Source organism: Pezoporus occidentalis, unplaced genomic scaffold (assembly GCF_034315485.1).
Source record: "Pezoporus occidentalis ecotype Australia unplaced genomic scaffold, CSIRO_AGI_Poc_V1 ctg102, whole genome shotgun sequence".
Taxonomy (NCBI): Eukaryota; Metazoa; Chordata; class Aves; order Psittaciformes; family Psittacidae; genus Pezoporus; species Pezoporus occidentalis.
The window spans coordinates 2,543,348-2,559,774 of record NW_026912801.1 but is presented as its reverse complement, the minus strand read 5'-3'; the positions used below and the strand labels follow the sequence as shown (position 1 = coordinate 2,559,774).

The window sequence follows — 16,427 nt, the reverse complement described above, 5'->3', positions numbered from 1 at the left end:
TTCTACTGCAGCCATACAGGTCTTTCTAGCCTTGTTTGTAAGGTATCTTGTAAGGGACACTGAGATCAGCAGCCTCCACTTAAGAAAAAGCACGCTCCCTTTCCCTGGGGCAGTAGAACATCTCTGCAGTAGTTGCATGGTCTCTGCAGAGAATACTAGCAGGTAAAGCAAGGTTCTGCAGTTAGGAGGAAGTGTTTGTGACTTTACCCAGTAATGCTGCTCAGTACTCTTTGTACTGCTTATAATGCTTACAGCAGTGTCATGCAACAGTTTTAATTCTGTCATGGACTGTTGTTTTTTTATACTACTTTTAAATAAATGCATTGAGGATAGATGTTACCAAGTGTTAAGTATAAACAAGGATAGACCTATTTATGATACATTTTAATAATTATTTCTGGAGGGTGATCACAGAACAGTTGAGGTTGGAGGTGATCTCTGGAGCTCATCATTTAGATGACTTCTGCTCAAGCACAGTCACTTAAAGCAGGCAACCCAGGACCACGTCCAGATGGCATTTGAACATAGAGATTCCAACACTTGCCTTTCTGGGCAAACTGTTCCCCTGCTCTGTTACCCTCACAGTGCACAATTTAATAACAAATGTTTTGCATTTTTAGTAAAGGTAAAATTGTTCATGCGTATGACTATTTATTTGATCAGAAGACGTCAATAATAAGACATAGCAAAGCCAGGCAGCATGAGATTTATAGTTCTATTGAGAAGGGGATGGTACATTTAATGACTAGAGAAATCATTCTCCGCTTTGATTTCTAACTTCCTGAGTATTAGGAAAACATAAATGGGAGAAAATATGGGCGAGGCAGAATACTACTGACCTATAAATTTGATCTGAAAGCATAAATGCATTAGTAGCAAACGACAGTATCATGATTGTACTCTGCCGAAAGAGGTCCTTTTCTAAAGAAATTCAGACGGGAGGAAAAAACACCTAAGAATTTTTCTAAATTGGGATGTAAACGTTTGCAAGATCCATGCCTACAATTTTTTTCACTTTATAAAGCTGTAGATATTCTCAACTTTAGTTACACTGGCACAGGATTTTGGATAGTGTGCTGATATGTGGCAGACCGACAGCATCATCCAATTTCATTTCTGGAAATTTAACAAGTTACAGATTCAACCTGATGAATAAAACACATGGAAAACAGTAAAAATACAGTATGCTTATTCAGAAAGTGCTTGTCAATTGTATGAACCACTTTTCAGACCTGTCTTATACGTTGTTTAGTAAAGTGCCTGTTAATCGTGAAAGTGCATTCAGAAAGTGCATGTTAATTGTATTAACCACTCTTCAGACCTGTCTTATACATTGTTTAGTAAAGTAATGAAATCATAATCTCTTCAATAGATGTTTGAGAGAAAACTTACATCCCAGACAGCACCTTTAGTTGCCTAAACAATGCAGGAAGTATGTTAGTGAAAGGAAACATGATGTTTTGGGATGGGGGTGGAGGGTGAGGGAAGAACAACCAAAGGCTAAACCTACATACATTCATTCTCTTTCTCCATTTCCATTTCTTCCCAGAATGTTATACAGCAAATGGGGCTGACTATCGTGGCACTCAGAACCAGACCTCCCAATATGCAGGGAAACCTTGTCTTTTTTGGAATGAAACCTTTGAGCATCCTTATAATACTTTGAAATATCCCAATGGGGAGGGAGGGCTTGGAGAGCATAACTACTGCAGGTAAGAAGTATCTTGGCTACTAACATTGCCTGATTACCCAGTATTACTTTAAACACTTGACAAAAAATTAGGAAACTTCCTATCACGCAGTGAAGAATGTCAGAACCATGGATGTCTAATAGGTTTTGGTTTATCCTGTAATCAGTACCCTGAATCTTCAAGCACCATTAGTAGAATAACTTTATCAACCCAGCTCTCACACAAAGTCCAGATCATATATCCAACCTGTATTTGGCATCATGGAGAAAGACTAGAGGTTACTTAAATGAAAAGGTGGAGATAAAAAAAATTATCCATGTCACAAGTATAGAAGCACTAGTGAATGTCTGTGGAAGACTGCAACATTATGGTTTTTATCCTCACCCACAAGCCTATTTCTGTTCTCTGTTCCGTTTCTGAGTTTTTTGCTAAGTTCTCAGCGTAAGCTTTTCAGTGACTTAGAGCTGTTGCTTGAATTTGGAAGCTCAACTGTCAGTGGTTACAACACCAGCTTAAACCATGGCAGGTCCCCTTTCATTTCCTTGCCTTCTAAAGAGAGGTAGAAGTTCTGTGGGTAGAACTTGGAGTGAAACTTAAATAAGAACTCCAGAATTTAGGAGGCAAATAAGAATAAGTTCAGAGATGTTTAGGCTCTGCAGACTCTTTTTAGCCTGCAACATTTAACTCCCTGATGTTGTGCATCAGGAAGTTACACGCAGTTTTATCTTTGCAAGGACTGACCAGCTAAGTTTTTATACCTGTCTATACTTCCTATGGAAATAGGTAGGGAATAACCTCATAGATACATTTCTTAAACAGCGATAGTCATCAGCTCATCTAGGACACTTATAAAATTGAGTGGTGTCTCTCACTGTGTAATGAGAACAGAGATGTTCAACCCATGCGGTTAAGAACTGAGTTACCTGAGCCATAGCAATGTCTTCTCCGTGAGAAGGTTCAAACCACACCTCAATTCTTCTGGAAGATACTTCTACTTGGCAGGCTATAGGCGTTCCAGGGTAGAGCCTATACAGTTGACGCCTTCAAACTTTACCATATTTAATCACAGACAGACAAAATATAACAGAGACAGAACCAGACAGTTAATGGAGAATAACTAAGAAAGCACAAAGAAGGGGTCTTGTGACATGCAGCACAGGGATGAGCACACTGATGAAAGGAGTCAGTTGTGTTTCCAGAGTATTTGGTGCCTCAGCAGGGTATTTCTGATTGGGGAACATTGGTGAAGGGCAGGGAAGAAAAAGACTTGGGATCTTTTCCAGTGGCTACATCAGTGCTTCAAAATAACATTGTTCAATGTGTTACACCAGTGGACTCTGTTTTCAGCCATAGAAGGAGAAAGCATTATTGCCAACTTCAGAATTGATGCATTTTTTTGAATCAGTTCAGCATCTTGGAGGAGCAAAAACTACACCACCTACTAAAGAAACACTATAGAAGTTGGCCATTCTCTTGAGAAAACCCTTCAGGCAGTCTAGTAGCTGATTGGCATGTGAGCACTGAAAAGACTGTTCCCCTCAAAAGCATTTTACACCAACTTCACAGCTTCACTCAGCCCAACACCACAAAGTGCATAATAATTTTCATGACATGCAGAGAGATGTGTCTCTCAGTGCACATAATAATATGGAGCTATAGAAAGGCGAGTGGCCACTGAATTAACTCTGATACAAACAGCACAATCAAGAAGGTAATTTTGATTGTTGCTGTATGTCAATATCCTAGATGTTTATGCAGGTATTCAAGTTATCCTTATTAGAGTTTCACTTTACTCAGCAAATGAGGAGCAAGAAGCCTATAATTTGGTATGTAAGCCTGAGAAATTCAATTACCAGATACAGCTTTTTAGCCTCAATCTACTGGGTGTTAGATTATCCCCTTTGAGGTGAAGTTTGACTGGAAGGTTAGCCATTTCCTTCTTTGTTGTATCACTTGGCCCAAGAGTATTCTCACAGGTGTATGAAATGATGATCCTAATGAATAAATGCTTTTTGACTTCACATTCTGTTGGAAAAGAAAAAAAAAAGCTTGCAAAGTCACTGTTTTAAGAGTGTCAGAGCATATCTTTAGCATGCAAATCTTGTCAGGGCTTCATGGGTGAAGATACTGCTGTTTTAGCTGTTTCTCGCCACTCATTTGCTTTGTGACAACAGACAAGGTGATCTTCCCTTCTCACAAGGCTTTTTTAGGGCATACTATGATCCTCTGAGGCTCAATTTTAAGGACAACATTTGAATAATGTAATTTTACACTTAAAGCACTTATCAGAAGCATGTTATCTCTGCATGGGTGGTCCCTACTTGGAATACTTTGTTTACTGCAAGACACCCTGTTATGACAGAAATTCCTCATAATGTTCGGCTAAACTTAATTTTAGCCATAACAGAATTATGTGGACTGAAGTTTTTGGAGATTTTGAAAGACACTTGATTGTTTTCTGTTTGTGTGCACTTTTGAGGTTCAAGGCAAAGATTTCTAAAGATGTTTATCACATTTCTCTGCAATTTCCTTGCATTTTAAGGCATTTATAAGAGGAGTGCCATTACCATGATTCAGTTACAGACATCTGATTTCTGTCACGCAAGTGTAAATGCCAAATTTCCTGTAAGTGTGAAACCAAAGAAAATTGTGTTATTTCCGAGTACAAGCTTTCCTTGATACTAGTTTTCTTTCTTTAGCCACTGGAAGCTCTGCCATTACACCTAAATTCCAAACACACTAGTCTTCCTCGTGCACTAGTCTGTTGAAAGCCTAACAGCAGCATTTTAATCAGCTAAATTGAAGTTAACTTACCAGTTGTCTTCAGAATTCTGTTATTTGACAAAAAACTGTTCCCAGCAGTTCAAAAATCGGATCTCCCACAAAGACTTGTTAATGTGCCCAAATTACAAGATGCAGCTGAACTGACACTTCAGTGTAGGGGGGTCTCTTCATAGAATTCATGCCGAAGTACATGATAAAAAGATTGTAGTTGGCCCTAGTTAACAAGAAGAGGTCTTATTTCAACCTGACTGTCCAAAATAACAAGTTAATTTCTTAAATGGATCTTTTTAATACAAATAGTTTTTCAAATTGTACATACAAAGAAACTTTAAATAACCTAATTACTAATTAGGTATGCACTTGTAAATGACGCTACACAAAATAATCAAATAAGCAAAGAATAATCATGGATGCATAAGGAATTATCCATCAATATATCAGATCACTGGAACGAATTTACTCAGCTTTACTGAAAAGACAAGACCTGAGGCTTTCCCAGAAGACTTGATTGGATAAATATTTTTATCATCATACATACAGAAAGTTGGAGTCTGGACTGTTTTGTACCAAGGCAGAAATCAGGTTTAGGAGTCTAAAGAACCTCTACACATGATCTTCCTCAGTACTGGCCAGAAATAGCTCTGCACCTTTTATACTTAAAGAAAAAATAAGTTAAGTTTTAGATGCTACTAGCTTGTTGTGTACTATAATAAACAGTGATCTGACCACTTTTGCATTTTTCTTGGTAAGTCAGTCCAACGAGTTAAATATTAATTGTTATAACAAGAATAATAATGACACCAAAGCTTAATAAAATTGATTTTTATGTGGGTTTTTTAAAAATACTTGATGACTTTTCACTCACACACTATTCTTCTCTTTCAGGAACCCTGATGGAGATGTGAGCCCATGGTGCTACATTGCAGAACATGAGGATGGAATATATTGGAAATACTGTGAAATTCCATCCTGCCGAAGTAAGAGCACCATGAAATTTTTTTAGGCCTGCATCTCTGTTTAAGGGATATTGGCAGTTACACCACAGTGGGTACTGATTTTCGAACAGAAACTAGGATAAGGCCAGTCAGCTTATTTTCATTTGCAGACTAAGCGATATTTTAAATGGGTCTCTGGACAAACGTAAACTTACTGAAGTGTTCCTCCATTGCTATCCTTTTGATCTCATATCAGAATTACTGGATTATATTATTTTCAAATAATACCAGACAGAAAATTACTCAAAACTTGAAGTACTGCTAGTATTTTAATCCATAAAAATATGTCATTCATTTATTGAAATCTAGAGGACAGAAATTAATAGGAAATTATGAATTAATTTTTTTACAAGTTACATGTGTCCATCATTTGCAGTTAGCTTGTAAAATGATGGCATTAGTTTAATGTGTATAACACATCATACACAGAATTGCTTGGAAGAAATAAATAGAGTGTGAGAGGACATAGTGAAAAGATGGCTATTTGTTTGGTGTATGGGAGCTCTGGTCTAGAATTCTGTTGCTTGCTAGTGCATATACTTAGCATTGATGTGAAACCACAAACTGGACTTGGGTATTTTAACAGGTCATTCACAAGCTATTCACCTGAAGCTTCCTCCTGGTATTTAATATTTTTAATGTATTACATTATTTACTTGTCCAAAATGTGGAGGTTTTGTCATGATGCTCCAAGAGCTGGTGAACTTCTCTCATGGAGACAGGCTGAGAGAGCTGGGCTTGTTCAGCCTGGAGAAGAGAAGGGTCTGGGGAGACCTTTGAGCAGGTTCCAGTGCCTAAAGGGGCTACAGGAAACCTAGAGAAGGGCTTTGGAGAAGGGCCTGTAAGGACAGCACAAGGGGGAATGTCTTTAACCTGCCAGAGGGGAGATTGAGATGAGCTCTTAGGCAGAAGCTCTTCCCTGTGGGGGTGCTGAGGCGCTGGCACAGGGTGCCCAGAGAAGCTGTGGCTGCCCCATCCCTGGCAGTGCTCAAGGCCAGGTTGGACACAGGGACTTGGAGCAAGCTGCTCTAGTGGAAGGTGTCCCTGCCTGTGGCAGGGGGTTGGAACTGCATGAGCTTTAGGGTCTCTCCAACCTAAGCCATTTTGTGATCCTATGATTCGTGACAATATGTTCCAAAATTTCCTGAATGCTCCAGGATAAACTCTTAAGAATCACATTCTTTAAAATATGCCTAAATATTAAAAATATATTCCAGATTTGCATGTTAACAAGCAACCATAACTACACATTTTAAGTCTAATAGTTTATGCCTTTAGTTGCTTTCCTAACTTCTGTGTGAGTACTCTCTAATGGATAACATGTATGCTGTTAATCATCATCAGTTGTCCTTAGGTAGGGATACTTTCAATTGGAAGAAGTATATTTCTTACTTGAAGTAAACAAAACCAAACAAAGAAAAATGGATCTGAAAAGATTTTTTTTACTTTGTTCACAGTTTGTTTTTTTTTATGAATGTGAGTGAGTCACTTCTCCAAGCAAGGCAAACAAATACATATGTGTGACCTTAAGTCAGGTGACTTACCCAGACTTAAATACAGATTAGGGAGTCTAATTTAAATAACACAAAATCATTTAACACCCCAATTCTCATTGTTCAGAGGACATCTTACTCTTATTTTTCTGATATACCAGGTCCTATTTAGGAAATGTGACCCTCCTAATTGAGAGATTTATCTTGGTCTAAAATGGAAGAATTTGCATTTTCTATAAAGACCACAGATGTTAACAAATTCTCTGGATATGGCACCAGTAAAAAAGCTGAAAGGCAAATTCTCTCCCCTCCATTTGTTCTACACAAAGGATCCTTTTAAAAGCAGCCTCACTCATTTTCTCTGTGGTGGGGAGCAGAGGATTTAAAGTTGGACAGTTACTTGCACAGATAATCCAGACTTACATTTAAAAAATGTCCCTTTGGCCAGTAGCAGCTGCTTCAAGCATTGCACTGAAACTGGATACTAGAAAAAGGAATTGCAGCAATTTAGAACAAACTGTACATTGCAAGCCCATCCAAGTCTTAATACAAACCTCATGGTGTATGAAGCTGTGTAAGGAAAAAAAAAGTAATAACCCCCAAAAAAACAAAACAAACCTTTTATTCTTTAACAGATTTTCTGTTTTCAGTAAGCATGATGCTGAATCATAGGACCATCAAAACCAACTTGTGAAGTGCATAATACAAAACTGAGTTCTGTGAACAGAAAGCAATTGTGTAAAGAAATGCTATTTTTTAGAAGTAAAAATTGTCTTACATAAGCTTATTTTCCATAATTATATTTACTACTAGAAAAGTATCTGGAGCATAATTTACTTATAAACTATAACCACACACACCACTACAATGCCAACAACATGAAACATCTTGATTGCCTACAGAGATTTGCATGCAGTGATTCACTGTTACAATAATTAAGGATCTACAGTTAAGAATTTTTCATTATGATGATGATTTCACATGATTATATCGTGTGTCTCATTCACTAATACTTATATGTAACATTTAATTCAGAAATGTGTTCTGGCATTCTGCATGTGTAAACATGCTGTAGAGAATTTAGTAATGTTAGATGAGGATGGATGGGCATAATTACAGAAGACAGTGGTAGTTACCTCAGTAGGAGCTTAGTCTTCCCTTTTCTTCCTCTCCTTCTCTTAATGGCTTGTCTGCTAAGCAGCCTGGAATGGACATAAACAAAAGGCAAAAAGGCAGCACTGAGTCCTGAGAGAACATGTGCATCTCACATGGAGAATTCAGAACCAAATGCTTTAGATGGTTTGTTTGCAATGTTGCAGCTATTCCTGACTTCTTTTTTTTTTTTATCTCTTTCTTTGTTAATGAGGTTAGGTTGAAATTCAAAGGAAGTAACTTAGGCTACCAAAACGTAAAAGACTTGCAGTCTTACTTAATTGCATCTCCATGTTTGTGGCCCACGTGAGTCTCTTGCCATAAACAGATTTCCTGTGTGCATATATGTCATCTAGTAAAGTTGACTGAAATATTGATAAAGTATTAAATAGCAGAGCCAGATAAGTTATACAGAGCTGTATCGATCACTCCAAGATTGACTTGTCCAGATTTTAACACAAGAATGAAGGGAGTAGCTTGCACAATTTGAGACAGTATCCTGGTGCAGACCAGACCAACCATTGCAAAAAGCTACAAGGTTTTTGAAAGACACATGGACGAGCTTAGCTGGAATACGGTTTGGAGCTCAAAAGGATGAATTCCATGATTTAATATGTGTGCCTTAATGTGTAATATGCAGAAGCTCTGGTGTTTGCCAAGACCTCATTATGTCATATGCTGCTTAAAAGACAAATAGCATGCTTTCATAAAAGAGGTGACATTTTAAGCACAAGAGAACAAATGGGTGAAGACAGTGTAATGGTGAGACATCACTGATCAGCATGAACAGTAATTGCAGAATATTGACTATTTCAGTTTTGCAAAGTTTCCTTAGTAGCTAGAACAAATTAAGGCAAAAGATTATGTTGAAAATTTTTAAAGCTCAGAGTAACTAAACAGTCATTACCTATCTAGAAGCACTTTTGATTCTTCATTGCTTTACATATGTATACTTACATATATATGTATATATACATATGTATATATGTACACGCATATGTATATATACATATATACATACACACACATATATACATAGGGTTGTAGGATACCCCAGGTTGGAAGGGACCTCAGGCCGTCATCTCCTCCAGCCTCCTTGCACAAGGTAGGGCCAGCTCTGAGATCAGACCAAGTTATTCAGTTTGTGAGGTTAGACCAAGTTTATCGCGTCAGGCCATGAGAACCTCCAGGGATGCAGAATACACTCCCTCTTTGGGCCCTTGTTCCCATGCTTGACTGCCAGCATGGTGAAATGATTTTCCTTGTATCCAGTCTGAACATCTCATGTTTCAACTTAAGCTCATTACTTCTTGTCCAAAACGCATCACTGTGAAGAGCCCGGCTCCACTGTTGTGACAACCTCCGTGCAGGCATTGCAAAGCTGCTGGGGAGTGCCCAGAGCCTCTGAGTGGTGCCTCAGGTTTAGGACCAGCCGTCAGTAGCCATAGGAAGAGATGGCATATCAAAATCATATATGCATGTACAGAGTAAACTTTTACGTGTGTTGCCCCAGTTCAGGGGACTGTTTATTTATATATTTGGTGTGGGACTATGAAGTTCTTTTAGATGAGCATATATCCTTCAGCTCATGTCATTTGTTGATTTGATGTCAAAGTTATCTGAAGAGCTGGGCAGTGACATGGAACTTACTATTCACTGTTGGGTTAGATTGATGCTTCTCTTGTTTATTCCAAATCACAGGACACTAATTTTGTTTGCTAGAGAAGAGAAAGTTAAAATGCTGTTGGGACACCAGGGAGACTAATTAAGCTGTACCCAGATAGTAGGCTTGATTTAGTTACACAATATAAGCAGCTTTTAAATTGCTCAGTCTGGTTGCTTAGCATGGAACATAACTGAAGTACTGATCCTCTGGAGAAAAGGCTGAAGGGTCTCACCAATAAAGTTACCTTAAAAAAAAAAAAAAAAAGTAGAATTTTAAGAAATCCCAAGTCTCCAAGGAGAATGAAGCTTTCTCAGGGTCGTGAAATCTTGCACTGTACAGAAAAACTGAGCGCTCAGAGTTATCTGCCCAGCTGCACTCAGCTGGGGTGGGGCTGCAAATGGGGATTTCCAAAGGTATGTTAAATCAGGCTGTAACTTGAAGTCGCAGTACTCATATGCATGTTGGTGCAGGGCATACCAAAGCCATAATTCTGTGCAAGCATTTATAATTTAAATTGTGTCATTCTCAGAAAATTATTTTATGAACAATATTTCAAGCAACAACATCTAATTCTTCAAAAAATATATAAATTCAGTTTACATTATGAAAATATACAATATGAATTTTCTTCCCAACTTCATTAATTCTTCTTTATAACACTATACTCATGCTCCTTAAGAGTATAACCATATATACACCAGTATATTTGCTGGTCACTAAGAGATATGCTAACCCTCTTCCTCAAAATGAGGAAGCTGCCATAGGCAACATAGCCTAAGTATGGGAGCAGGAACTCAGACCTGTTAACTGTTCCAGATGTCAGAATGATTCCAATTTTAACAGTAAACTGTCATCAGTTTACGAGCTTAGTGTATCATATTCCAAAGAATAAGGACAAACCTATCTTTGTTAAGATCAGACAAACAGAAATTCTGAACTCAAAACATTATTTCAGCAGCTGCTGCACATGGACATGAATCAGAAATCCCAGAAATGGGCCTTCCAGAATCCAGTGAAGAGATACTTTCAGGACTACTATAAAGACTTCTCAGTACAAAAAGCATCATTGCATTCCTATGGTATTTATGTGATAGTATAATAATACAGAAGCAGTTTACTAACACATGGGTTATCTGATAGAGAAAAGGACCACCTGTACAAGAGATGACTAGCTCAAAAGGAGCCCCAAAGCAACTGAACCACATGCTAACAGGCATCGGACGCTGCTTCCCCCTACCCCTCACCCCCCAAAAAAACAAAACAAACCAAACCAAAACCCCCAAACCAACCCAAAACCCTGTTGGTAAGTCAAAAACCTGAATCAGTACTGTGGGACAGTAGTGAGAGTTCAGAGTTTACTGGGTACTGGAATAACAAATGACTGAGAAAGTCAAACTCTTACACAGTCTCTTACCGCATCACATGTTATACATAGTAGTGGACGTGAACAAAAAATAATCCTTGTCAATCTGGCACAGAAATAAAAACTATCTGACCAATGAGCTGGTAACAGATTAATTCCAAGTATGTAAGCAGATACGACAAGTAGGCAAGGGATAATTTTATGCCATTAGCACAGCACTATATTGTACCCTATATCCTCTCTCTAGTAGTCATGTCTAAATTCCAGTGCTTTGATGAAAACTGCAAGAACAAAACAAAACAAAACCAGAGGACAAATTATGCATTGAAGGGTGAAAACTTTCTGATCTGCCATACTGACCAGCGAGCCTTGAAGTGTTGATTCGTACTAGTATAACTAGATGTTTCTTAAAAAAGTAATATTGCTCATTTTCAATCTCTTTTTACACACCAAAAAATATATTTTAAATTCATACCAGAATTTGAATTTTAAATATTAAGAAATTCTCCTACATAAGTATATAGACCCTCCCATAAAACTTGATAAACTCCATCCTAAAAGAGCTTAGGTTTCTTCTCTCAAGTATCCTGTTTAGAAAACTTCCAGAATGTCATTGTTTTGAAGATCAGACTGAAATCACAGTATTGATTTTACATGGTTAGGATATGAGTGGTAGTATTTTAAAACCTCCAAACCTCTGAACCCATGTAATAATGCCGGGTTTTTTTTGTAATTGTCTCTATCAAGAGAAATGAAACAGGTATTTACCTTGTCTGTATTACTGTGGCTTACAGAAACCAACTACAGAGTATTGCAGGTGTATTGCTAAGAAGATATGATGCTATTTCACTACCTGTCATTTATCCCTGGACATGTTTGGAAAATATAACAAGGATCTAGAATAGAGTAACATTTCCCATACTGCAAAATGAAGACAAGGACATATAGAGAGCTGCCTAGGAGCCAGGTAGTGCATAAAGTGGTCTGTGTCTTGGGTGTTGCCAGGCACACCTTTAAAATGACTGTTGTCTGTTATCCTTGCCAGTGCCAGGGAATCTAGGGTGTTACAAGGACCATGGAGAGCCACCACCTTTGACTGGCACCAGCGAGACCTCCAATAAACTTACTATTCAAACATGCATCAGCTCCTGTCGAAGTCAACAATTCAAGGTGATTTCTTTGAAATACATTTACAAGATATTTTCAAAGACAGACGATAGCAATATGCCAAGAGCTCTTCATCATATTTCCCTGCCCCCCTCCCCACTTTTTTTTTTTAACCTTTAGGAGGTCTAAGGTCTCCCTCTGTTCCAGGGACCTAGCCCTCTCTCTGCATCCAGAGCAGTTTGGGCAAATGACCAGTGAATAATGCCAGGATACCAGGACAAAATATGCTTGCTTCCTGCAGTTATGAGTGATAGGGTGCCCTAATTGCCCTCCGCTTGATCTTTCTCAAGTAGCATCCTGACAGCTCAAACAAAACCAGTTTGTGGTGGGACCTTTGACTAATCATACTTCTCCAAAACACACATACTCTGCCACCAGCTTTCTTGCTCATGCAGCCTCCTGCTGTCTCTCCTTTAAATATTATCCTTTCCTTCCTTATGCTTCTTTGTTGTCAAAGTTTGCAGGCATGGAGTCAGGTTATGCTTGTTTCTGTGGAAATAATCCTGACTACTGGAGATACGGGGAGGCAGCCAGTACGGAATGCAACAGTGTTTGCTTTGGAGACCATACTCAGCCTTGCGGTGGGGATGGCAGAGTCATTCTTTTTGACAGTAAGTATTGAAACAGACACAGTTTTTCCCAAAGGAGAGGCCTCAAATGTTCAGCAAATTAGGGAAAAGGGTTTAAATGCAGTGAGAACAGTTGCACACAAAACATCAAAACACCTAAATTCAGTATAAAAGAAAGCTGCTTTCCATTTCGGCATAAAATTCACATCCATTAATAATGTGAAATCGTTCTTCCAAGAAATTATGCCTGCTCAGGCAACTAATTCATGCTGTAGAGGTTGTCTCTTACTTCCCTACAAATGGTACTAACTCAGCTACCACAAACAGTATGTCATAGAAAGACTCCTTCAGAACTGATCTTACCAGAGGGTAGATACATGATCAAGTGAGGTGCCTCAAATAAAATCTCAATCTATAATAACTTGGGCTTTTTTATTAAACCAAACAGAACTTGGTATAAACCAGTTAACACCACTCTTCCTCCTTTTCTTTTCACAGCCCTTATTGGTGCCTGTGGAGGGAATTACACTTCTGCTACAGCTGTGATCTATTCCCCAGATTTTCCTGACACATACGGCACAGGCAAAGTCTGTTACTGGACCATACAAGTTCCAGGAGCATCCCAAATCCACTTCAGCTTTGCCCTTTTTGAAATCAAAGATGCTACAGATATGGTGGAACTGCTGGATGGCTATACGTATCATGTTCTAGCTCGTTTTAATGGCAAGAACCGGCCTCCCCAGACATTTAACATCTCTTTGGATTTTGTCATTTTGTACTTTTTCTCAGATGAAATTAATCAAGCCCAGGGATTTGCTATCAGATACAGAGGTAAGAGACCAACTTTGCTGTTTCTACCTTTCAATGAGCTGTTAAAGCATTTAATTAACATAAAAGATTTCTGAATTGGCAAAAAAAGAGCAAATATTTTTAACTCCCACATCTACGGGTGTTTCTTCTATCTTATTGCCACTGCTCAGTGGGTAAAAGCTTCACTAACATTTCACTGTTCAGAACACTCCAGCCAGATATGTCATAAAATAGCAAAATATAGTTTTTAAAAATTAAATCTTATACATACCTGTCAAATCAGATTGGAAAATGACAAGGCTGAAACAAAAGACAGTAGTCTGCCTGCATCTTTGTTAATCTTGGCTCTTCACAACAGTCTGTTACACTCAGAAGAAAACATATTAGTCCTTCAGTTGTACCTACTGTTATGATGAACAGCAGCTTCCAGAAAAATTTGGAGAACCCCAACTTGTTGAAGTACAGGCTTTTTCTGGCATCAAGCATAATTTGATTATTGGAGATCTATAAGTAAACCAGAGAGCTGCTTACAAGCACAAAATAAAATCCAGCTATACCTTTTAAGAAATTATAATAATCATACTCTTGTGTTTCCAGCTGTGAAGGACAACGTGCATCAAAACAAGATTCTAGTGAATCAGACCTTTTCAGAGAAGATAAATGAACAAGCAAATCTCAGCATCAGTGCAGCCCGGTCATCAAAGATACTTTATGTCATCACAACCAGCCCAAGTCATCCCAGTAGCTCCATGCCTGGTAATATTACAAGAAAATGTGGAAGCAGGAAAAACATGTTGCCAAGCCACAATCTAGAGTCACTATTTTCTTTGCCTCCTGTACCACATTATGTGATCCACTATGCCTTTTACCAATAGATAAATTTTCATTTAGTCTAATTACCACTAACTGTGCTGCTCTCATGACTTTCCAAAACTCACTTCTTGGCCTAAGTCAGTTAGAAATACTGTGAAGATGCTGACTCCTTGAGAATGAAAGCACATAATAATATGTGAATCAAAGCAGTCTCCTTACTAGAATCAGCTTCAGTGACCAGTGCATACCATAGAGGTGGCAAAAGGCACTGAAAAAAGAGTAAGCTTTTGTAGTCTGGAAGAGCCTCAATGCAGAATGTGTCCCAGTCACACCAATTCACAAAAACTACAGCAGTAATACAAAGAGGGCTCTACAAGGATGAAACAAGTTAATGGGTGTAGGGAAAATGCTACTGAGAACTCTTACGTAAGTGTCTAGAGCTCACTTTCAAGGCACCATTCAGGAAATTGACTGGTAAACAACTGTGGAAATGAGTGGAAATGCATTCTTGCTGAATATCACTTTTGGCCTCTCCTGTCTTTCAACTACCCTGAGTATATCTATGTTTATATATTGTTGAAGCTGGGCCATGATCACACTGTGGGCTCTCTGATAGCTGTTATAAAACTAGGCCATCTCCTTGCAAACACAGAGTCACTACTGGTAGCATATATCCTAGTATGTTCTTTAGTCTGCTTTTAATTTTTCCTCTGAGTTTTGATTCCTTTCCTAGAGACTAGTAAATAATTTTACTGGTATATGCTTTGATTTTCCCAGCTTTAAATTTTAGGGATCAGTCATGCATGGGGAAAAAACAGTTTTGACTGAGAGTTACACAGTTTCTGCCAGCCTTTACAGAAGATACTTACAGGTATAAGACACATCGAAATTACAGTTTTGAGTAACGCATTAGAAGGCTATGGGTTTCTTTTGGGTTTCTTTTGTGCAGTATTCTTACATTAAAAACTGTAAATAAATGAATGAACTGAGAACTTCTCCTCTCCCTCTCCTCTTTTACAGAGTGGACAATATATAGTCTCACAGCATTGCTCATCCTAAGTATTACAGCCATAATAGCAAAGATATTCCTCCACATTACCATGAGGTGAGTCTGGAGCAAAACTGGCCTTGAGAACTGACATCTCAGCTCTGTACCAAACCTGACGCACTTCATTTCTCTGCCTTATGATATTGTCAGATTGGCCATATTCAAATCTAAGTTATATATTACATATTTGTATCCTCATAAAAGCCACTAAATAAGCACATTTTTGGAACTTTCCAGTCTGTTAGGATAGCATTTGCTGCTGGAATATTTACTTTGGTCTTGTTTTCACAAAATTTGTATTTTAAGGAATAAAAAGGCTTCTCATAGTGATGTTATAGAGCAAGGAGGAAAATGTAATCAGTCATCTGGCATTGGGGGAGGAAGAGTTCAAATTATGATAATACTTTGTGGGGAAAAAATTAAAACCCCATCACAGCACAGGAAACTGGGGAAAAGAGTTAGATAAGGGCTAGTTAATATTGTCTTTTACTGAAATATCGAAAATGGTTCAAAAAAGAATCACAGAAATCAAAATCTCTATTATGGTGTGACACTTAACCAGTTTGTTGGTTTGGGTTTTTTTTGTTTTTTTTTTTGTCTATTAATAAAAACAACATATTATTACTGTATTTCTCTACACTTACACCAACTAATTTTTGTGTCCTCTAGATGGACACTCATTGAATAAAATGATGGGTGAGTTATCAATGAATCATAAATGTTGAATATTGTATTTACGTACCACAAACAGGCTTAAATATACATGGAAATATATGTATATTAATGGCAGTTAGTGATAGAATACGTACAGGCTTCTTAATATTGTTGCTTTTGTTAGGGTAGCAGCTATTCTAGCAACAGAATGCCTAACTTTTC

General features: G+C 38.0%; 1 protein-coding gene across 3 annotated transcripts in view; it reads left to right on the top strand.

Annotated features, from left to right (window-relative positions):
- KREMEN1 (kringle containing transmembrane protein 1) overlaps positions 1-16,427 on the top strand; it is a 43,009-nt gene that overhangs the window by 8,359 nt on the left and 18,223 nt on the right. For all 3 annotated transcript variants that reach the window (XM_062616262.1, XM_062616253.1, XM_062616244.1), the window contains exons 2-8: positions 1,550-1,712; positions 5,361-5,452; positions 12,190-12,314; positions 12,769-12,922; positions 13,379-13,711; positions 14,288-14,446; positions 15,524-15,608. In XM_062616262.1, the coding sequence (XP_062472246.1) occupies positions 1,550-1,712; positions 5,361-5,452; positions 12,190-12,314; positions 12,769-12,922; positions 13,379-13,711; positions 14,288-14,446; positions 15,524-15,608 (1,111 nt within the window). The remainder of the gene's footprint in view (positions 1-1,549; positions 1,713-5,360; positions 5,453-12,189; positions 12,315-12,768; positions 12,923-13,378; positions 13,712-14,287; positions 14,447-15,523; positions 15,609-16,427) is intronic.